The following is a 22,214-nucleotide window of genomic DNA, read 5'->3' as shown; positions in this document are numbered from 1 at the left end:
CCTGGTTGCATTGTTTGCTGGCACTTCGTTTCAGTGGGCATCCCCACCCCAAGGCCATGCACTGGGGAGTACTTCTCGGTCCTAGAAATTCCATGCGGCAGCACTTGTGAAAAGGTGGGAGAAGCAACCCAGCATTGTTCTCTTTCCTTTTCTGACCAAAATATTTTTATTAAGAACCCACTTCTACTTTCATTAGACCAAGGATATTTTAGTTCCAAAAAATGAGTTAAAAAATATAGAAACTGGGCTCTCTGAAATGAATAAGCTCTGTGTTCTGTAGAACTAGCACTCTGTATTCTGCTCACTTTGCCCCAGACGTTTGGCAGTGTCAGCTCTGGACCAGTCCATTGGCCAACTTTTGGAAAACTGGCCATGGCCTAATTTGGCTTTTCTTTCCTTTTCATCTTTTTTTTTTTTTTTTTTTTTTTTTTTTTTGAGACAGTCTCTCATGCTGTCACCCTGGCTGGAGTGCAATGGTGTGATCTCGGCTCACTGTAACCTCCACCTCCCGGGTTCAACCAATTCTCTTGCCTCAGCCTCAGCCTCCCAGGTAGCTGGGATTACAGGCACCCACCTCCATGCCTGGCCATTTTTATTGTATTTTTAGTAGAGATGGGGTTTCACCATGTTGGCCAGGTTGGTCTTTCTGACCTCACATGATCCATCCACCTCGGCCTCCCAAAGTGCTGGGATTACAGGTGTGAATCGCCATGCCTGACCCTACTTTGGCTTTTCTGTAAACACTGGGCTGTGTTAGGATTTTAGACCCTTCTGTGGAAGTCACAGAATGACCACGTTAAATATCATTAGTCTGTCAACCTGAATTACCAGGAAAATAGCTGAAAACTTGGAAAGAAGTCTCTGAGTGCTCTGAGTATCTCGAGTGGGTCCCAGGGCCGCTCACTCAGCCGCCTTCCCCATCTCTGGGAGCACCTGGCTCCATCCTGCCCTCCCACTTGTGAGCCTGGTGAGCAGCCCACCAGAAGGGGACAGAGGCCTGCTGGGAGCCGGCTCTGCTCTCATAAGAAAAAAACATAGAGGCAAATAGCCTCATTCCAAGTGAGCAAACTGAGAAACTCTTAGAAAATATAGGAGAAGTCTTATTATATACCGCAGATGCTTCCTGTAATGACTGAATGAAGGAAAGGTTCCATTAGGCTCTTTGTAGAAGGCTTGACATTAGGAGACACGTTTGAGAACAACTTCCAGTGAGCGGGGAGGTCTGTCTGCTTTTGTTTGATGGTAGGAGATACATGCGTTGAGGGAGTAGGCTTCGTTTATCTGGCAAGTCTATGTGCCCCTGTATTTTCATCCCATACTTCACAGCGGTGAAGTTGCTTCGGGGCTGTCAGGGAGGCCTGCCTTTACACGCGCCTGATCCCGACCTGTTCTTTCCAGCTGTAGGGTAGGTTTCAGGCCCCGGCTAAGGCATTTCTGCTTCACCTACCCCCTGGACTTCCCCCTGGCCAGCCTTTAAACACACTGTATTTTTGACAGCTTCAGCCTGAAGTTTAAATAGTTTATGCCTCTAAAACTGGGAGATTGCAGGAGTTAACTGAAGATATCACACACAAGATATACTGCACAATCTCAAATGGAATTTGAGAGGACAGACGGGAAGAATCAGTCTTCAGCTGCTCCCTGAATTGTGTATTGCAATCTGAGTCTAATAAATGTATGTGCACATCAGCACGTACAGAGGACCGGCATGGCTGCTGTTCTAAACTTTGGGACTCAGATGGAAAACATCTCTTGGCACTTAATCTGCTACTAATTTTTGCTGTGAAATCAGATGGATCAAACTTTGTGTCTAATAGCTGAATGTTGAAACTGAAATGCTAATTGCTGAATTCTTTTTTTTTTTTTTATCTCACAGTGAGCATTTTGGAAGTAGTGCTTTTGTAGATTTTCCATAATGTGCCTTACTTTTTCATTGCAGGATGACAGACCAAAGTTAAACAAGCCCTCGGTAAGTGCGACCGTTTCTGATGTCTCTGGGTGTTTTCATTGTATTTAATTCTTGTCAAACTGAAGGCAGAGGTCTTTTATTTACCTGACTGAGGCCAGCACAGGTCTTTCTAGGTAAATGAATATGTAACCTACTGGCTCAGCAAATATTTTTTATTTATGGAAACCTGTCAGTATGATTTGTTAGGATGGCTTGTGTGTAATTTTTTAAGGCTATCAATATTTAAACTACTTTTTTCATCATAATTATCAATATACCCTTTGAAGAGCTACTTTTCATAGTAGCTCTGTGCTTCTGATCTAAAAGATTTGACATAAGCCTTATTTTCAGAGGACATAAAATCTGAATGGATAGCGGTTTTACTACTTACATCTTTAAGGATGCCTCTTATGTTTTCTTCATCTTGAAGTCTCTTGGGCATAGTAGGTGTTCAATAAATACTTGTCAGATGAATTTAATGAAATTAAATAGTATTATTTTACTTATTTTTCCTTGGGAAAGGAAAATAACTGTGGTAATATACAGGTTCCATGTTCTGATTCACTAGCCTTTCTCTCTGAACTGACCGTCTCACTTATATTTGAAGATAAATGTAGGATGAGAACCAGTGTGCACATCCTAAGTTCCTGAAAAGTACAGGTCAGCAAAATCGTTTCTAGCATCTAATTAAAGCACTGTGGGGGAAAGTTTTGCTTAAAACAAATAATAAAAAAGAAGGTATGATTTTTAATTTTGGTATAAACTCTTGGTTTCATTAGAGAAAGTGCCACAGCAAACCTCACTGAGCTTGTGTCGAGAACTGGTAAGCTGATTTTTTGAGCTGTTGCTGCCCAGCAGTGTCTTTAATCTGCAGTAGGATCGAAGCCGTTAATCCAATAGTATGAGCATAAAGGCCACAGTTGCCTCAACAACCCTGCTGGTACAGCAAAAGTCTTATGTAATACTGCTTTAGTGCAAAGCAATTTCATTTATATTCTCTCCTTATTCAAGACAGGCTTAAGTTCAATGTTAATGATATGAGTACTTCCAGAAGATAAAAAATGGACTTCAGAATTTGAACGGCCTCTGTGACAATTGCTTGGAATCCTTGCTGGGAGCTCATTTGACTTTAGCACCTTTTTGAGGCTACTTTTTGGACAGCCGAATTCTGTGATGCGTCCAGTTTTTCCTTTTTCTCTGAAGTCTCTTAAGGGAAGAGTGTGTATATATATATATACTTTTATCATGTGTTTAGTATGTTAATCATTTTGGTGTATGTTATTTAGCTATAGTAAAACAAAGGTTTAAGATTCATTCGATGAACTTCGACGACCGCAGGACCAGCAGTTTCCCTAAACCGTAAAGACTACAAGCAGGAAACACTTTTAGGTGTAGATTATAAACATGTCTCCTGCCACCACTGCTTTCTGTTTGAAGGACAGAGCCTTTCCTTTTTTATTTTCTTTTAGAACACGTGTATTACAACCTGTACTCTGTTCGATTCATTGCCCATTACTATTTGTTATGCTTATTTTTCTATTTTAAAGTGGCAGTTACTTTGATACTGAGAGTATTTTGGGAACAGAGGAAGTTTACACACTAAATCCCAGGACTTTAGCTTTTAGTATCAAAGAAAGCTTTTCTGACATTATGATAGAGTGACAGCTCTCTGTGTTAAGACCTGGCTTCCTTCATTGCAGCATTAGCAGTCGATATTTGATCAGCTTGTTACCACCGGTAGAGGGTCTCACTGAAGTTTGAGAATCACACTCACTTTTAAAAGTAGATGTCTTTTTTTGTTTGTTGGTTGATTTTTTTGAGACAGAATTTCTCTCTTGTCGTCCAGGCTGGAGTGTAATGGCGTGATCTCGGTTCACTGCAACTTCTGCCTTCTGGGTTCAAGCGATTCTCCTGCCTTAGTCTCCTGAGTAGCTGGGATTACAGGCACCTGCCACCATGCCCAGCTAATTTTTGTATTTTTAGTAGATAGGGGGTTTCACCTTGTTGGCCACGCGGGTCTCAAACTCCTGACCTCAGGTGATCTGCCCGCCTCAGCCTCCTAAATTGCTGGGATTACAGATATGAGCCGCATAAGCCATGGTGCCCAGTCTAAAGTAGATGTTTTTACTCTCTTCAGAGATTTTACAGATTAATCAACTTTTGAGTATTTTTTTAATCAACTCTTCTTTATTGTAACTTTGCTTCAATGGGAGCTGAATCAGAAGAATGTGAGACAAGAACTTGCTGGCTTTTTTTTGAGAGGCCATAAGCAGATGAAATGAAAGGAAATACATGAGCACTCTTTTGGCTTGATCTTTTTGTGCTTTCAGTTGAGCAGAAGAAAAGAGTACCCTTTGGTGTTTCTTTTGTCATGTGTCTGTATAACCATCTACCGATCTCCAGATTGAAAACCATACACTGTGTTCTGAATATTTGAAATGTGGCCTGCTTGAAATACCTAGTTGAATAGTGAAATAAAATGCAGTAAAGATTATTAGCTTGAACCTACCCTAATGAAAGCATAGTGTTAAGTTGCCAAATTACTTGTAGACATACAGATTATGCATTTGAATTGAACATAAATCTTTCTATCACATTTGATTACATAGAGAAGATTAGTAGGAGCAATAACCCTTCTTGGTTATAGTTTTCAAAACATTCTTATAGAAAGTATTCAGTCCTCACAGTATCTCTGTGTTAGACCTGCCAAGGGAGGTGAGTCCATTGCAACTGGGATATTAGGCACCCGGCTCACAGTTCCTGCTCCAGAACCATCCAGCACCCGTCTCAGGCTGGTCAGCTACAGTCTCTTCAGCTTCTTCTCTCAGTCGTGGGCTTGCCACATTGAGCATCACTCTGTCAGTACTTTAAGGGAAAAAGGCTTCCAACTAAGCTATGTTAGATGAACTTACAAATGAGATGATTCTGATTTACAAAGGCTTGTTGGGCTTTGCATGCTTTTCATAATTTATGGAGCTTATAATTTACACCAATTCACATGACTTTTATAAGTCATTATGCATGAAATACTTATTTTTATTTTTTATTTTTTTGAGACGGGGTCTCACTCTTGCCCAGGCTGGAGTGCAGTGGCATGGACCCCGACTCACTGCAACATCCACCCTCCGGGGTCAAGCAGTCCTCCCACCTCAGCCTCCCGAGTAGCTGGACCGTAGACACACACCACTGTGCCCAGCTAATTTTTGTATTGTTTTGTAGAGACAGGTTTCGCCATGTTGCCCAGACTGGTCTCAAACTGTTGGACTCAAGCATTCCACCAGTCTCAGCCTCTCAAAGTGCTGGGATTACAGGCATGAGCAGCCATGCCTGGCCTTTGACACACTGATTTAATTGTTAACCTCTTTTTACTGAACTTGAACCCTCAAAGTCATCGAGTAAACAGGTGGCAGAGCCGATCATAAAAACTGGTTCTTCCCTCCTTCACTGCATTGATACTTTGATGGTCACATGCGTAAGCGAGGCCCTCAGCACTGACCACTAAAGACCAATTACTGTTTCATCAAAGTGCAAAGTGGTAATTCAGATTTCCTTTAACTGTCAAGCATCCTGGGCTACAGAGCCAAGAAGATCTCAGCAATCAAAAGGTGATAGAATTATTTCAGGTTCTGCTCTTTAGAGTTCATGGCTGTTGCTGGTGGCGCTGATGTGAGGGCGGTGTTTTAACCTTAGCACTCACCCATGGTAACCACGAAGGCGGCAGGAGGGCAGGCGGGAGGTTCCAGAGTTACCAGCATGTGGGTGAAATGCCTGCGCTCAGGCTCAGGTTAACAGCGCGGTGGGTGCTTGTTTGCCTTCCTTCCTGTTTCAAGCTTCACTTTCTAGTTTGACAATCATATGTTACCTTCAATGATTCTTTTGTTTCAGAACTGATCGTGTCCTCTAATAGCTATTTTTGTATATTCTGATTATTTCTAGTAATCTTTGCTAATTTTATTCATATATGCAAAATTTGGAAAATCATCTTGCTATAGTTATGAATACTTTTTATAGATGCTGAGATTTTAAAATTGCTGGAATAGACGATAAATTTACAAGTTTAGTTTTAAACGACTTGCCTTTTTTCTCCTACCGTGTCAGGAACCTTAAAGGCCATGTTTCAAGGTTGGTGGGTCTCATGACTGCTTTGCTGGCTTTTCCCTGACAGGTGTCTGTCGGGAGTTTCTCTAATGTGCTTTGCAGAGTGGTGCTTTGCCTCACTGCAGGCCGCTGATGGTTTTGCTAATGCTTTTTAATCTGTGCTTTGGGAAACTGCAGATCTGAAGCTGCAACTTCTGTTTGAGGCACTAATACTTTTGCTGGTGTGGAACATCAAAATAATGCTTCTTAACACATTTTCAAGTCCAGAAAAGTTTTTATTTCACCAGACCTTAGCTTTTCAGCTGTTTGGAGAAGTGCGTGTTTTTCCAGAGTGTCGTCAGTTCACTTCAGTGCTACTCAAAAGACAAGCTGCTCCCAGAAAGCCCTGGAGAATAAAAACAGGGCTTCCTTATTTGGGGATTTGCTGTTAGGGTGGCAGCGACCAGTGACTGGTGACAAGTGTGACACTGGGCACAGCAGTCCTGTGAGGCAGATCTGATGTCTTGCTGGTATTATCTGGTCAGAATTAAAGCAGCCCAGGGAAAGCTGGCCTAGAATATAAAACTTCAAATGGCTGTTCTTACATTTTCTTTTTGGTTGACATGTATTTAATGGAATTTAGGTATACCTTTTCACATCAGTCAGATTTGGATGAAATAACTCATTTTTTTTAAATTGAACATTGTGTCCATGCTTTTGAAGAATTAAACTGCTTTTCCTAAAGGTGATGTGGGATTATGTGTAATGGACATGAGTACCTGTTCTCAGCTTTGCATTAAAGCATTTAGATGTCTATTGTGTGTAAGATATTTTATGTAGCGTATTAATTTTGAGTGTTTTTAAATTATTGAGGTTATGTCCTTAAGTAAATATAGATCATGTTTAAAATGTTTTATTTGGGAAAAAAACAAAGTTAGGCATTTTAGTGAAAAGAAGTTTATGATGGAATTTTCCCTTCAACATCTTCTGAAGAATGCATTGCGTACGATATTGTGCTCTTACTTTCAAACAGGTTTGCAGTCAGTGGAGTACGTTCAGTATTCCCTTGAACTTTACTTTTCCCTCTTGTGTTTCAGGAAACTCTTATCACTACTGTTGATTCTAGTTCCAGGTATGTGGTTGCTTTCTTTTAAAGCAGTGGTGGACGGAAATGCTCATGCGTCCAGGTTGGACACGGTGCTTCCCGCACCTGCTGGGTCCCTGGGCCTGACACTGTGCTGTCTCAGCGACTTTCCTCTGAAGGCCAGAGTGTTCAGAGCACTCATCCCCAAACTTTCAGGCAGCCGACTGTCAACACCATCCACATCCACAGCCGTGTGATCTCGCCCGAGGGCTGCATCCACCCCAAGGAACATACAGAACAATGGCATTTCCTTCCTCGCCACCCCCAACCTGGGCAGCAGCAGGCGGCCAGTCCCACAGCTGCTTTCTGGCTTATCCGGGCAGAATTCTACTTCCTTCCTTTCAATGCATGTCTGTTTCTTAAACACTAATGAGTACATTTCCCTTCGCTTGGCTTGGTTTTCCTTGGTCGTTGTTATTAGTTAGCTGTAAAGTTGCAGCTGGTAATCTATGTGTAGCAAGACTTGATTGTTCTAGGGACCAGATTTGGTTTTTACAGCCCAAGGGCATATTGACATTTTTGGCAGCTTTACCATACTGACTTCTGTCATAGTCACTTTTTTGGACCCAAGCTCAAAAGCAAACATATGTATTTCATCCTGCCAAACTGAACGGCCTCAGTCTGTTGGTGTTCTGGAGCATTCCCTGTCTGCAAGCAGTAGGCAGTATTTCACTTAACTCTTCATTAACAAGCCAGTTTCTTTCTAAAGTGAAATTGAAAACCCCACTAAATCCCACTAAGACGAAAGTTACACTTGTAATCCTTACAAAAGGATTATACTTATAATTCATGTGAAACACATATGTATACCTATTTATATTCTAAAGCCTACACATTAATTTCTGTTTCATAAGAAATTCAAATCTAAATTGAAGATCGAAATTTAAAGATTCAAATAGAAATTATAGCTCATCCCTCCTTTCATTCGTAATCTATAATTTATAGATCAAACTTCTATGCATCAGGACTGTAAATTAGGCATTTTGTGTGTGTGAATTTAGACCTGTGGACCACACACAAAAAACAGTTTGGTCATTCTGTTTCTTCACCTTTAAATCCACTTCAGCACAGGTTGTAACGGTTAGAGTTTTCCAAAACTAAGCTTAAAGCTGTGGTGTTCATGGCAGCCTTAACAATCACAGGGTCCATATTCTTCAACTTTACAGCTGGTGGGACATTAGTTTTTTTGTTTGTTTATTTTTGTTGGTTTGTTTTTGACAGAGTCTCACTCTGTCGCCCAGCCTGGAATGCAGCGGCACAGTCTTGACTCATTGCAACCTCTGCCTCCCCGGTTCAAGTGATTCTCCTGCCCCAGCCTCCCAAACAGCTGGGATTACAATTAGCTCCTGCCACCATGCCCAGCTAATTTTTGTATTTTTTTGGTAGAGAGAGGGTTTCATTTTGGCCAGGCTGGTCTTGAACTCCTGACCTCAAGTAATCCATCCACCTTGGCCTCCCAAGTGCTGGGATTACAGGCCTGAGCCACCACACCCAGCCCGATGGGGTGTGAGTTTTCTCATAAAGCCAGCAGGGCAGTGATTGCTGCTATTCCAGGGCATCCATTGCACTCACGTCACTTTTAGCAAATCCCGGTTGTCTTTTCAGCGAAATTGGTTACAGAGTTAAGAAAAGCATGCCCTGGTAATTATCTATTAAAAGGAGCAAAGATTTCAAGTTCCCACAGTGAATGTTATGCCAACCTCCTAGCTTTTTGTCTTTCTAGTTGGTGGACCAACTGGGTGATCCCTGGCATCTCAGCAGTGGCCGTCGCCTTGATGTATCGCCTGTACATGGCGGAAGACTGAACACCTCCTCAGAAGCCAGTGCACGACAAGTCTGCTTTGGACACAGGAGGAAAGAAGCCAATGCTAACTACTTCACTGACAGAAACCTTCACTTGAAAAGATTAATTTTAATGTATCTCTTTTTCTTTCTTCCAACATTAGAAACAAAACAGAAAGAACTGTCCTTTCCACTCTCAAATTTTTAATTTTTTGAGTGTGCCTTTTTATTCATCTACTTTGATGTTTCTTTACTATGTAATTTACTTATTATAAGTATGATCTTTTAAAAATATATCTGGCTTTTAAAGTATGCACTGTTTGCCTGTCTGGTGTATGATTATCTTTAATGTTTAGAATCTCTGATTATTTAGAGGAGTCCTTCAGTGAGTAAATCATTCAGATCCAGGGAGGCTGTGTGATTGGAGGTGGGGAAATAGGTTTGAGTGTCTCCTTCTAAGTATTGTGTACTTTCAATATAGTTTATTTTTTCAAGGAAATTATGAAAGACCAGAAATTCTAGCTTAAGGATTTCCAATATTGTTCTACTTGAAATAGATAATAAAAAGAGAAAGTAGTGACCGGGCGTGGTGGTTTACACCTGGAATCCCAGCACTTTGGGAGGCTGAGGTGGGTGGATCACTTGAGGTCAGGAGTTCAAGACCAGCCTGACAAACACAGTGAAACCCCTGTCTCTACTAAAAATACACAATTGGCCAGGCATAGTGGCACATGCCTGATATCCGAGCTACTTGGGAAGCTGAGTTAAGAGAATTGCTTGAACCTGGGAGGCAGAGGTTGCAATGAGCCGAGATCACGCCATTGCGCTCCAGCCTGGGCAACAAGAGTGAAACTCCATCTCCAAAAAGAAATAGACAAAAGAAGAAAGTAGCCCACAGGGCCAATAAAAGTGACTTTTTCTCTTCACTGATTGAAAAAATCAGTGACTTAAAAACACGTGGACCACGAGAGGGCATCTCAGCTAGCCATTCTCAGCTTAAGCATATCATTGCAAAGACATGCTCAGCTTTACAGGTTCTCAAGTTCTAAGAATTCCTCCTTCAGAGGGGAGAATTGTTTATATACTCTTCTAAGGTAAGGCTGGTTTTCTAGTTTGTAAGGAGACTATGGGACATTGGAATCTGATCTTTGAAGAAATGTAGCAGCTAGTGTTGAGCTGTGAGGAGTTCTGGTGTGGCTCTGTCTCCTCATTGGGGCTCTAAGGGGCTGATTCAGTCATCATACTTCCCATTTATTCTCTGCCTTATGTGATATTCTTTTAAATGTAGAACCTTAAAGGATGAATTTGTTAAACCCCGGTACCTGTGTCGTTGGCTGTGATTGAGTGCGTTTGCATTGGTGTGAGCTGACAGTCCACAAGGTTCTTCAAAGCACGTTGGAAGGGAATTGTGTTGTTCTTACAGAGTACAACCTTTATAATCAAAGAGCATGCACTATGTTTGCCTTTACTCAGCGAAAGTTGACAAGCTAGTTTCTATTTCAAAATAAATTACATTTGTTAAGGGACCTGTGTAAATATGTCAGTATTTTTGGTTGTGAGTTTTATTTGTAAGTCCTCACATTTTAGTACTTTTTAAAACATTCCTCCTAAATCACCCATGAAGGGAATCGGAGTGGGTTTGTCATACTTTAGATGACATTAAAGGGTTAACTTGTAAATCATTTTGAAGATGTTGGCTAATAGCAGCTGTTTATCATTAAGAAGCAGAACTTGAACTTTGACATTTTTATCAATGACTCAGCAATTTGCTGCCAGGGCTGTCAATTTTTCTTGTGTTTTGGGAACAATATGTGGAGTAAAGGAGAGCGAGTTTATTTCCTGTTTTGACATTTACAGTTCGTGCAGCCAGAATCTCGAATCTCAAGAAGATATTTGACACCTTTTTCTCTTGCTTTCCCTTCAGAGAGGTGAGACTTCACAAGGCTGCCCTTTCTTTTCATCTGCTGGTTGTGAAAGGAAAATATCTTGGGCCCCCAAAATCACTAAGGAAAAGTCAAGCTGGAAACTGCTTAGGACCAGCCTGCCTCCCATTCCCTTCAGTCACCCCTCTACTCACTGGGATAGATGCATATCTGCCACTTTGGAGAGGCTCATCAGAAACTCAGAGCAGCCCTTTGTGTCTCACCTGTCTGTGACCTGAAAGCTGGCTCCCCACTTTCAGTCTTCCTGCCTTTACTTCAAGATGTCCCACCTTTCCAAACCAAACCAATGTACTTCTTACATTGATGTCTCATGTGCCCCTAAAATGTATAAAACCAAGCTGTGCCTAACCACCTTGGGCACATGTTAGGACCTCCTGACATGCTTTGTCACGGGCATGTCCTCAACCCTGGCAAAATAAACTTTTTTTTTTTTTTTTTTTTTTTTTTGGTGAGATGATGTCTTGCTCTGTTGTTGCCCAGGCTGGAATGCAGTGGTGTGATCTCGGCTCACTGCAGCCTCCACCTCCCGGGTTCAAGCGATTCTCCTGCCTCAGCCTCCCCAGTAGCTGAGATTACAGACATGTGTCACAACATCTGGCTAATTTTTGTATTTTTAGTAGAGACAGAGTTTCACTATGTTGGCCAGGCTGGTCTCAAACTCCCTACCTCAAGCAATCCACCTGCCTTGGCCTCCCAAAGTGCTGGGATTACAGGCATGAGCCACTGCACCCAGCTGGCAAAATAAGCTTCCTAAATTGATACCTGTCTGATTTTTTGGGGTTCACATGGTTCTTAGCATCCAGTGTGCAAGAGAGTCACTGAGGTGCTCCGGCAACCTCCCTGCTCCTGGGATCACACCCCAGGTATCAAAGGCATGTGAACTAGAGCAACACCATCTTAAGTTAGAGCTGGGTAATGCGAGCCTGAAACCTACTGGGCTGCATTCCCAGACAGTTAAGGCATTCTAAGTCACAGGATGAGATAGGAGGGCAGCACAAAATACCGATCGTGAAGACCTTGCTGATAAAACACATTGCAGTAAAGGAGCAGCCAAAACCCACTGAAACCAAGATGGCCACAAGAGTGACCTCTGGTCGTCCTCACTGCTACACTCCTGCCAGCGCCACGACCGTTTACAATTGTCATGGCAATGTCAGGAAGTTACCCAATATGGTCTGTAACGGGGAGGCGTGAATAATCCACCCCTTGTTTAGCATGTCAAGAAATAACCATAAAAATGGGCAACCAGCAGCCCTTGGGACTGCTCTGTCTATGAAGTAGCCATTCTTTCATTCCTTGACTTTCTCTTTTTTTTGGTTGTTTGAGATGGAGTCTTGCTCCGTTGTCCAGGCTGGAATACAGTGGTGCGATCTGGGCTCACTGCAACCTCTGACTCCTGGGTTCAAGGGATTCTCCTGTATTCATCTCTGGAGTAGCTAATATTACAGGTGCACGCCACCACACCCATCAAATTTTTTTGTATTTTTAGTGGAGACGGGTTTCACCATGCTAGTCAAGCTGGTCTTGAACTACTGACCTCAGGCAATCCGCCTGCCTTGGCCTCCCAAAGTGCTGGAATTACAGGTGTGAGCCACCGTGCCTGGCCTATTGTTTTCACTTTGCACTGCAGACTCACCCTGAATTCTTTCTTGCGTGAGATCCAAGAACCCTCCCTTGGGGTCTGGATCAGGACTGCTTTCCTGTAACACAGGGACTGTGTTGGGTGCATGTGTGTCAGTTGCTCACCTCTTGGGTTGGAGCCGATGATTAGGGCTCTGATTGGAACAGGCATCTGTCTTCCTCTGGAGGTGTCTAGGCAATGGCGAGTGGAAGTTCTGGAAGCAGATTCTCGTTGCAGGGCGGCCTTTCCAAGGGGTGTGCAGACACAGATGGCATTAGGGAACCGGTTTTCGGATCCTCCGCTTTGATCTAGATCATGGGAGTTTCCTTAGGCTGCTGTAACCAAGTACCACAACTGGGTGGCTTAGAACAACAGAAATTTGTTCTCATCATGCAGAGGCCAGATGTTGTAGATGAAGGTTTCATCAGGCTTGCACTCCCTCCGACACTCGGGGTGGAATCCTTCCTCACCTCTTGCAGCTGCCGCTGGTGGCCGGCAGTCCTCACCTGGCAGTCCCCACCTCAGTTTTTGCCTCGCAGTCCTTGGCTTGCTGCCACATCTCCCCAGGCTCTGCCTCTGTGTCTCTGTCATAAGGACACATTGGATTACCTACCCCAGCATGACTTTGTCTTAACTGATTACATCTTCATGACCCTGTTTCCAAATAGTCACACTCTGAGGTGCTGGGGTTAGGACTTCCACATATCTTTTTGGGGGACACGGGTCAAACCATAGCACATTCTTTTCTAAAAGGGACCTGATGTTCATGCTGGTGCATCTTTCTTTATACTCTCTTGCAATTCAATTCCTCTTCTCCCTCTTTTCAGGAAAGAGGAGATCTTAGCTCAGGCCATTCTAACAAAATGCCTTGGACTGGGTGGCCTTAAAAGCAAACGTTTGTTTCTCGTGGTTCTGGAGGCTGGCAGTCGAAGATCAAGGTCCCAGCAGCTTTGGCATAGTCACATGGTAGGGAGAGGAAGCAAGCTGTCTCGGGACTCTTACGACTGCGTGATGCTACCTCACCTCCTAATACTCCCACATGAGGGGACAGGGTTTCCATATAGGAATTTGGGGGGGGGCCATTCCATCCATGACAGAGACCTATTTCTCACTCATCCTGAATTTTAATATTGGATGGGAAAGCTACTGTCAAACATGGTACATAGTGGGGTCTGCGAGTCTGTAATCGAGACACCTCTTTAACCAAGGTACCCCACCCTGTGCTTTCCTTGTCTGGCGTGTGCTCTGTTGACGGTGAAACGTAGAGTAGGAACGGGGCGATTGAGCCTACTGGAGAGTTATTGGAGTTCAGATGGACAGTCAGCAGCAGAGGCGGTGACACTGCATTGAGCAGTATCTGTTCTACCATGCCTTCACCACCTCTGATGAAAGCCTCCCTCCTGAGGGAGTTCCCTGGGGGACTGGTCAGATAACATATGAACTTATCTTGTGATATGGCTCCACAGAAAATCAAAATCAAATTTTTAATTTCACTGGAATATATACATTTCTATTAGACAATGTGCTTGTGAGGCAAAAGACTTTCATAACAATATTTTTTATTAGGATAAAACTGGGGAGAAGAAACAGATCCATGGGGTCGAGGAGAAAAAGGAACAACGTACAGTTTCTTCTGCTAAGAAAGAGTGTTTCAGCGTTTTTTACAAAAGGGAAATGAGGGGAAATTGCATTGATATTTAAATTCCACTTAGTCTATTTTAAAGAGCAATATTTCAGCTTTATTTTAAAATGTCAGTATTTTAAATGTTGTATAACGATGCCCTTTGTAAATATTTAAACTCATGATGAAAATTTTAAAGGGCAACTGAAGGTGTTTTTCAAAACTCTTGTAAGGGTAATTCAAGTAGAATGTGTGAAAAGCTGTGGCCCTTGGCAGAGGCTACTCTCACTTGTCTCTCCCCACCGCCTCAGGCACGTGTCCCCAGGTCCCTTCTCCATGGCTTGGCCACATTTTGAAATCAAAACGTAAGTTTCAAGCATCAATAGTCTATGTTGAATGAGGTTATGCACTGCATGCTTAGTTTTGACATCAGTCTGCCTGAATGTATTTCTTTCAAAATAGTAAATTAAAAATTACTTTTTATTTGTAGTTAGCTCGTCGATCCAAGGCCTCCGCACATAGCCTCACTCACAGAAACATTTGTGGTTTGGAGTTGAATCTAAATTGGGAATTGTTTAATATTTTCCATGGCTTAAAGTCTTTGATTTGATTTTTTGAGACCCTCTACTCTTGACTGTAAGTTGGAATCACTAAATCTGAAAGTATTAAAGGTAAGGCATCTTTGATACTGTAAATCAGGGACAGAATGAAAAATACCTCCTCTTTCAAGAAGACATCTGTTGCATTGAAGTCTGCGGTCACTCTCGGGCAGAAAGGAAGGCTTGGGAGGCTTAGAGACCGCAGCTGGAAACCTCTCCCTCCTGCTTGCTGGCTGCATCACTTTGAGTAAATTATTGTCCTTGTGGGATCTTACTTTCCGGTTGATGTAATTCATGAGCAGTGCTTCCCTTAGACCTTGACTAGAGGGGCCCCTGCCCACTTGGAGGACCCCATCTGGCCCCCTGGCTGTGGGCCTCCTCTGGGCCAAGGATGTGCCCACCTGGAGCCTGTTCCCCTCCAACCCCTAGAACCCCGAACACATGTCCCAGTCCTGCCTGTAGGTCCGTGGTCTCCCCAGCTCATCCTCCCAAGAGTCACCGGGCTGTAGGGGGTGCACATCAGGGCTGAAAGGGTAGCCGAGGGCTTGTGGTCTTCAGAGAGGATGGACACCCTGGATGAAGAGGTGGGGTCTGCAAGTGGAGTCTCCATGAGTGCACTTTGACTCCGCATGTCGGTGGACTGGCACGGGGAAGGAAGCGGGAAGCTGGGAGCTGACTCTTCCAATGCCACCACCATCTGGCACAGAACTTTGATGAATCTGAAAATCCTAACTTCACATGTGGCATTTCTGGCCATTTGTCAAGACAGGTGGATGGGTGTATTTTAAGACTGGTCAGTGGCTGCACAACATTAAAACACTTGGACACACGATGTGTGGTCCTCCTGCCCCACAGATGCTGAGGACAGAGGCTTCTCAGTGGGTGAGGATTGACATGACCACCCCACTGCAGGCCGGCCTGCGTGTCTAACGCGTGTTTGCACTTCCCCCTCTGGACGTCCGAAACTTTGCTTTATGTCAAGATGAGGTGTTTGGTGTATAAAACTTGAGCAAAACAAAGCTGACTGCGGTAACTGAAGTTACTAACCACATCAACGTACAGAAGGCTGGGCTGGCTGAGTGTACAAAGCCCCCCTTTCCCTGTCCTATGAGCACTGTTGTCCACTCTGTCACCTTATCTGGAGGCACCGTTTGGTTTGGCTCCACATCAGGGTGGGGAGCACTGGCATTTGGGGTCATGCAGTCGTCCTGGAAGGTCAGCGTCGCTCCCTGGTCATCAGCATTGCCAAGGGCAAGGGAAGAGGAATGGCAGGGCCCCTGCTCAGAACTCTGCCATCTCCTGGAAGGAGTGGACACAGAAGCCAGGAGACAATGGCGGACAATGGGAGGATGGGGGAATACTGGGGGGATGGGGAGATAGTGGGGGATAGGCAGGTAGAGGGGGACAGGGAGACTAGTGGGGGAGGTGTAGACAGTAGAGGTTCCAAGCGACAATGGGAGGTGGGAAGACAATGCGGGCATGCATTAATATTTAGTCTGATGTTCAGATGCTTAGCAGTGGCTTGGCTGGCAGAAGCCAGCAGGAAGAAGCGTGCTGAGCACTCAGCACCTGCCAGGGAAGCTCAGAAGCAAAAGAAGGGCACGAGGTTATTCAATAGGGATAGGGAGATGGTGGAGGGGTGGGGAGATAGTGAGGGGACAGGGAGATAGTGGGGGAATGGGGAGATAGTGGGGGGATGGGGAGATAGTGGGAAGATGGGGAGATAGTGGGGGGTGGGGAGATAGTGGGAAGATGGGGAGATAGTGGAGGGATGGGGAGATAGTGGGGGGATGGGGAGATAGTGGGGGGATAGTGGGAGGAAGGGGAGATAGTGGGAAGATGGGGAGGTAGTGGGGGGTGGGGAGATAGTGAGATGGGGAGATAGTGGGGGGATGGGGAGATAGTGGGGGGATAGTGGGAGGAAGGGGAGATAGTGGGAAGATGGGGAGGTAGTGGGGGGTGGGGAGATAGTGAGATGGGGAGATAGTGGGGGGATGGGGAGATAACGGGGTATGGGGAGATAGCGGGAAGATGGGGAGATAGTGGGGGAATGGGGAGATAGTGGGAGATGGGGAGGTAGTGGGAGGATGGGGAGATTGTGGAAAGATGGGGACATAGTAGGGGGATGGGAGATAGTGGGGGGATGGGGATATAGTGGGGGATGGGGAGATAGTGGGAGGATGGGAGATTGTGGGGGATGGGGAAATAGTGGGGGGATGGGGAGATAGTGGGGAATTGAGAGATGGGGGATGGGAAGATAGTGGAGGGATGGGGAGATAGTGGGAGATGGGGAGATAGTGGGGGAATGGGGAGATAGTGGGGGATGGGGAGATAGTAGGGGGATGGGGAGATAGCAGAAAGATGGGGAGATAGTGGGGGGATGGGGAGATAGTGGGGGGATAGTGGGAGGATGGGGAGATAGTGGGAGGATGGGGAGATAGTGGGAAGATGGGGAGATAGTGGGAAGATGGGGAGATAGTGGGGGGATGGGGAAATAGTGGGGGGATGGGAAGATAGCAAGGAGATAGGGAGCTAGTGGAGGTATGAGGAGATAGTGGGGGTATGGGGAGATAGTGGGGGGACGGGGAGGTAATGGGATGATGGGGAGATAGGCGATGGGGAGTTAGTTGGGGGGTGGGGAGATAGTGGGACGATGGTGAGATAGTGGGGGGATGGGGAGATAGTGGGGGGATGGGTAGATAGTGGGCGGATGGGGAGGTAATGGGAGGATGGGGAGATAGGGGATGGGGAGATAGTGGGGGGATGGGGAGATAGCAAGGAGATGGGGAGATAGTGGGGGATGGGGAGATCGTGGGGGGATGGGAAGATAGCAAGGAGATGGGGAGATTGTGGAGGTATGAGGAGATAGTGGGGGGATGGGGAGATAGTGGGAAGATGGGGACATAGTGGGGGGATGGGGAGATAGTGAGGGGATGGGGAGGTAATGGGAGGATGGGGAGATAGGGGATGGGGAGATAGTGGGGGGATGGGGAGACAATGGGGAGGTGGGAAGACAATGGGGACACGGATTGATGTCAGGGCTGATGCTCAGCTGCTTGGCAGAGGTGTGGCCGGCAGAGGCCAGCAGGAAGAAACATGCTGGGCACTCAGCACCTGCCAGGGAAGCTCAAAAGCAAGAGAGAAGGGCATGGGGTTATCAAATAGGGATGGAGGTGTCTAAGGGGTTCTGTGAAGAATCACAATTTGTAATCAATCAATGATATCTGAGTAGTAAGAGATCACTAAATCATTATGTTAATCCTGAAACATAAATCACAGTCTTCCTTGTTTTTTGACTGAAATTTGAACATTTTCATCAAGATAGAAAATACAACCCAAGTTCTGGGTGGGAAGGGGACATCTGTCAGGAAAAAGCCTTGAAAATGAAGAAATAGTGAAGCTTTTTTCTCTATTCTTCTCTCTAGTCTGGGTATCCTTCTGGTCACTCCTCCTTCCTTCTGAAGGTGATGGCAGAGTCCAATAAGCCACGGAGTTAGACATGAACCAAAGCCTCATGAAGACTGGGAGTGTGATTTCGAGCTTGAGGGTGGTGGGTGTTCCCAGGCACGTCTCCGTGGGCATGCAGCCAGCTCTGTGTCCAGTTGTATTTGGGATCTGTCGGGCCAGGCTGAAGTTGACCAAGGGCTTCAGGTGGGACAGCCGCCATGCGCTGCACCTCTGTCCCCAGAGGTGGGACAGCCACCATGCGCTGCACCATCTCCACTCCCTATAAAGAAGAAAGAAGCAAGTGAAACCAACTTGCTTTTTGAAAACCTGAAGTCTCCCGAAAAAACAATGCAAAACGTGCAATTGCAAGAATTTTACCTCTAGTCCAGATAATTTAAGAAACCATTAAAATGGCATGTTTTCATTTTTAGATTAGAAAGTTTGACTTGTTTTAACCTTCTTGTAGCCATGAGGGAATACTGTAAATAAAAGAACACTTCCAAGTTGTAGCAAAAAGAATGTGAAATTCACATGATAGTTTTAAGTGACATCATATGGAAAACCTTCACCAATCTTTGAAAATTATTGTTTCATTATCTCAATATGCTATTGCTAAACTGAATTTATTTTACCATTACGATTATGGTTGCCATTTTTATAAGTCAATAGCAGTTTAAGGAGAGATCATTTGAGAATTTTCACATGGAAAATTTAACATTGGCCAGGACAGTGGCTCACGCCTGTAATCCCAGAACTTTGAGAGGCCAAGGCAGGCTGATCATCTGAGGTCTAGTGTTCGACACCAGCCTGACCAACATGATGAAAACCTATCTTTACTAAAACACAAAAATTAGCTGGGCACGGTGGCACATGCCTATAATCCCAGCTACTTGGGAGGCTGAGGCAGGAGAATCGCTTGAACCTGGGAGGCAGAGATTACAGTGAGCCGAGGTCACGTAACTGCACTCCAGACTGGGCAACAGAATGAGATCCATCTCAAAACAGAAGAAAAAGAAAAATGTAACATTGTTATAAGTGATGATAGCATTACCTTCACATTTCTTTTCTTAGTTTGCCAGTTCATAAACATACAAGCAAAAATCTGCATTTGTCTTGGAAGAAAACATAGGCATAAATCTTAACGACTTTGGATTAGGCAGTGGCTTCTCAGATAACAAAAGCACACATGGAAAAGATGAAATGGATACACTGAACTTCATCACAATTAAAACTTGTTTCAACGGACATCATCAAGTAACCTAAGATGACACAGAATGTGAGAAAATACTTGCAAATTATGTATCTGAGGGACTTGTATCTAGGATATATAAAGAACCCTTAGAACTCAACAAAACATAACTCAATTTAAAAATGGGCAAAAGGTCTGAATGGATAGTTCTCCAGATGCAAACGCATGAACGGCAGATAAGCGTGATTAGCATGCTCAGCATCATTAGTCATTCGGGAAGTGCAAATCAAAACCACAGGATGCCACTTCACACCCATGGGAAGGTTATAATCAAAAAGTCAGACACTAACAAGTTTTGACAAAGGTGGAGAAATTGTAACCCTTGCACATGGCTGCTGAGAATGTAAAATGGCGCAGCCTCTGTGGAAAACAGTACAGCATTTCTTCAGTAAGTTAAACAGAATTACCACACGACCTAACAATTCCACTGCTAGGTACACATCTAAAAGAAGGAAAAGCAAGTGTTTAGACAAAAACTTATGCGAATGCTCAGAGCATTATTTATAATACCCCAGACTGGAAACAACGCAACTGTTCATCCATAGAGGAACGGGTAAACAAGTGGATGTACCTATACATTCGGATATGATTTCACAATAAAATGTGCTATACATGCTAGAACGTGGCTGAATCTTTGAAAACATTTGCTGAATGAAAGAAGCCATTCATAAAAGGCTACATATGGTATGATTCAATTTATACGAAATGTTCAGAACAGGCAACTCCACAGACACAGAAAGTGGTTACCTAGGGCCGGGAAGAAGGCTTGAGAAAACTGGGGAGTGACTGATGAAGGGTGCAGGGTGCGTTTGGGATTATGGTGTTGGCTGCATAACCCTAAATGTACTAAAAACCATTGAACTGTACACCTTCAATGGGTGAACGGTGTGGTATGGGAACTATATTTCAACAAAGCTGGTACAAAAAAAATTAAACATAGTCAAGGTGAACTCATTCTCTACGCCCAAGAAATTGTCCTGTCCAGCGTTTCTTCTTTCTTTTCTCTTTCTCTCTTTCTCTTCTTTCTTTTTCTTTTCTTTCTCCTTCCTTCCTTCCTTCCTTCCTTCCTTCCTTCCTTCCTTCCTTCCTTCCTTCCTTCCTTCCTTCCTTCCTTCCTCTTTCTTTCTTTCTTTCTTTCTTTCTTTCTTTCTTTCTTTCTTTCTTTCTTTCTTTCTTTCTTTCTTCCTCTCTTCCTTTCTTTCTTCTTTTTCTTTCTTGATGGAGTTTTGTTCTTGTTGCCCAGGCTGGAGGGCAATGGCAAGATCTGGGCTCACTGCAACCTCTACCTCCTGGGTTAAGAGTGGCCTCCTTGAGAGGGTGAGATGTGAAGGAGGAGAGGCTTTTACTGCTTCACTGTATACTTTGTTCACTTACATATTGTTGGAATTAAACATATGATTTTTGCAGCTGAAGATAAACTGATGGCTGATGTGTGGTGTGTTTCTAGATAGGCCCGTCTGTCTCCTCTCTAACCAGCGCTGTCCCCTGCTCCATGCCCAGTGCCACAGTCCTCATCTAGGCTGCAGTTGGCTGCTCTGAGTTACTGCTGCAAAAACTCACTTCCTACTCTCATCTGGATCTGTCCAGGTCATTATTTCCGTTCTGCACTGTGTTCTCGGGGCCTCATCCAATTTTTCCTGAGACAAAGGAGATGTTTGTTAACCATGTAACTAAATGAATAGATGACTGGAGTCCCCCAGTGGGTCTCCCACTTCTGGTCTCTATTTTCAATCTCTTGTGCCATCAACATGGGTTATTCTTAGAAAAACACCACTCTGGTATCACTCTTGCCCCAGGCAGCTCTGAAGCACTCTACAAACTGCTCCTCAGCCTTTAGAGGCAGGGGCTTTGAGAATGGCAGGACTTCCGGGCTGTGTATATTGGAGCACAGAAATGTTCAGACTCCAACAGTTTGTCAGCGTGGCAAGAGGCAGAGACAGACGTTACCTGACAAAGCTCGTCATATTCTTAGCACACCAGATCCTGGAAGTTTGTGAAACACTCTGGAAGGTCAAGCCAGTGCCTAGATCTTGGCGTGGGTCCTGAAGGCGAGGGAGGGTGGAGGATTATCAACAGCACACGTGTGGGGGAGGGCAGGGCCGGCTCATTCTCCGAGGTCAGGGAAGTTCTGTGCCTTTGGACCTGCGTTTGATAACCTCAGGTCGTCTTTATCTCTGCTGAGCTGCGGTATCTCATGACTTCAGCACTGCTGCCCCCACCCTGGGCCTGTAGACTTTCGTGCTGATGAAGTTCACGTTTGTGGCACTACGCCTGGTGCCTAACAGCCTTTCCTTTTAACTAAGAATCTATTGTCTTTAGGGGCCCCCAAGTGACACCGTCCTCCTGGAAAAATGCTATTTCGGCGTCCAAGACTTACTACTGAGACCTAGCAATAACTAAAGAAAGCATTTTTCTCCCTCCTCTTGGCACAGGCTTCCTTACTGATTTACTCCCAGACTCGGAGTCACTCGCAGAATTCACAGATGTGATTTAGAGCAGCTAAATGTTCCTGGTTGAAGTTTTCATACGTTAGAGAAAACAAAATCCTTTTAGGGAACCCACGGAAGAGATTTTTGCACTTCTCCAATGGTTCTTCATGTTTCCTGTAATAGTTTTTTCAGAGTTATCTCCTGAGAATCACGCCCATTTGTGGCTGGTTCCCTATATGTTTTGAATTCAAACTGGATTCCATAACTTTCATTTCTGTCCTCGTGAAACTCTTCTCACCCAAGCAAACCTGTACCACGTGTCTCTCTCCCTGTGTCCCTCGACAGCTTTAAAGC

General features: G+C 44.5%; 1 protein-coding gene across 2 annotated transcripts in view; it reads left to right on the top strand.

Moving 5' to 3' along the window:
- CYB5A (cytochrome b5 type A) overlaps positions 1-9,263 on the top strand; it is a 36,256-nt gene extending 26,993 nt beyond the window's left edge. The window contains exons 3-5 of one of the 2 annotated variants that reach the window (XM_008979984.4): positions 1,940-1,969; positions 7,123-7,157; positions 8,893-9,263. In XM_008979984.4, the coding sequence (XP_008978232.1) occupies positions 1,940-1,969; positions 7,123-7,157; positions 8,893-8,974 (147 nt within the window). In that variant the 3' untranslated portion in view covers positions 8,975-9,263. The remainder of the gene's footprint in view (positions 1-1,939; positions 1,970-7,122; positions 7,158-8,892) is intronic. The other variant, XM_008979983.4, reaches the window with a different exon arrangement.
- The last annotated feature ends 12,951 nt before the right edge of the window (positions 9,264-22,214 follow it).

Source organism: Callithrix jacchus, chromosome 13 (genome assembly GCF_049354715.1).
Source record: "Callithrix jacchus isolate 240 chromosome 13, calJac240_pri, whole genome shotgun sequence".
Taxonomy (NCBI): domain Eukaryota; kingdom Metazoa; phylum Chordata; class Mammalia; order Primates; family Cebidae; genus Callithrix; species Callithrix jacchus.
This window is presented reverse-complemented; position numbering and strand designations above follow the sequence as displayed.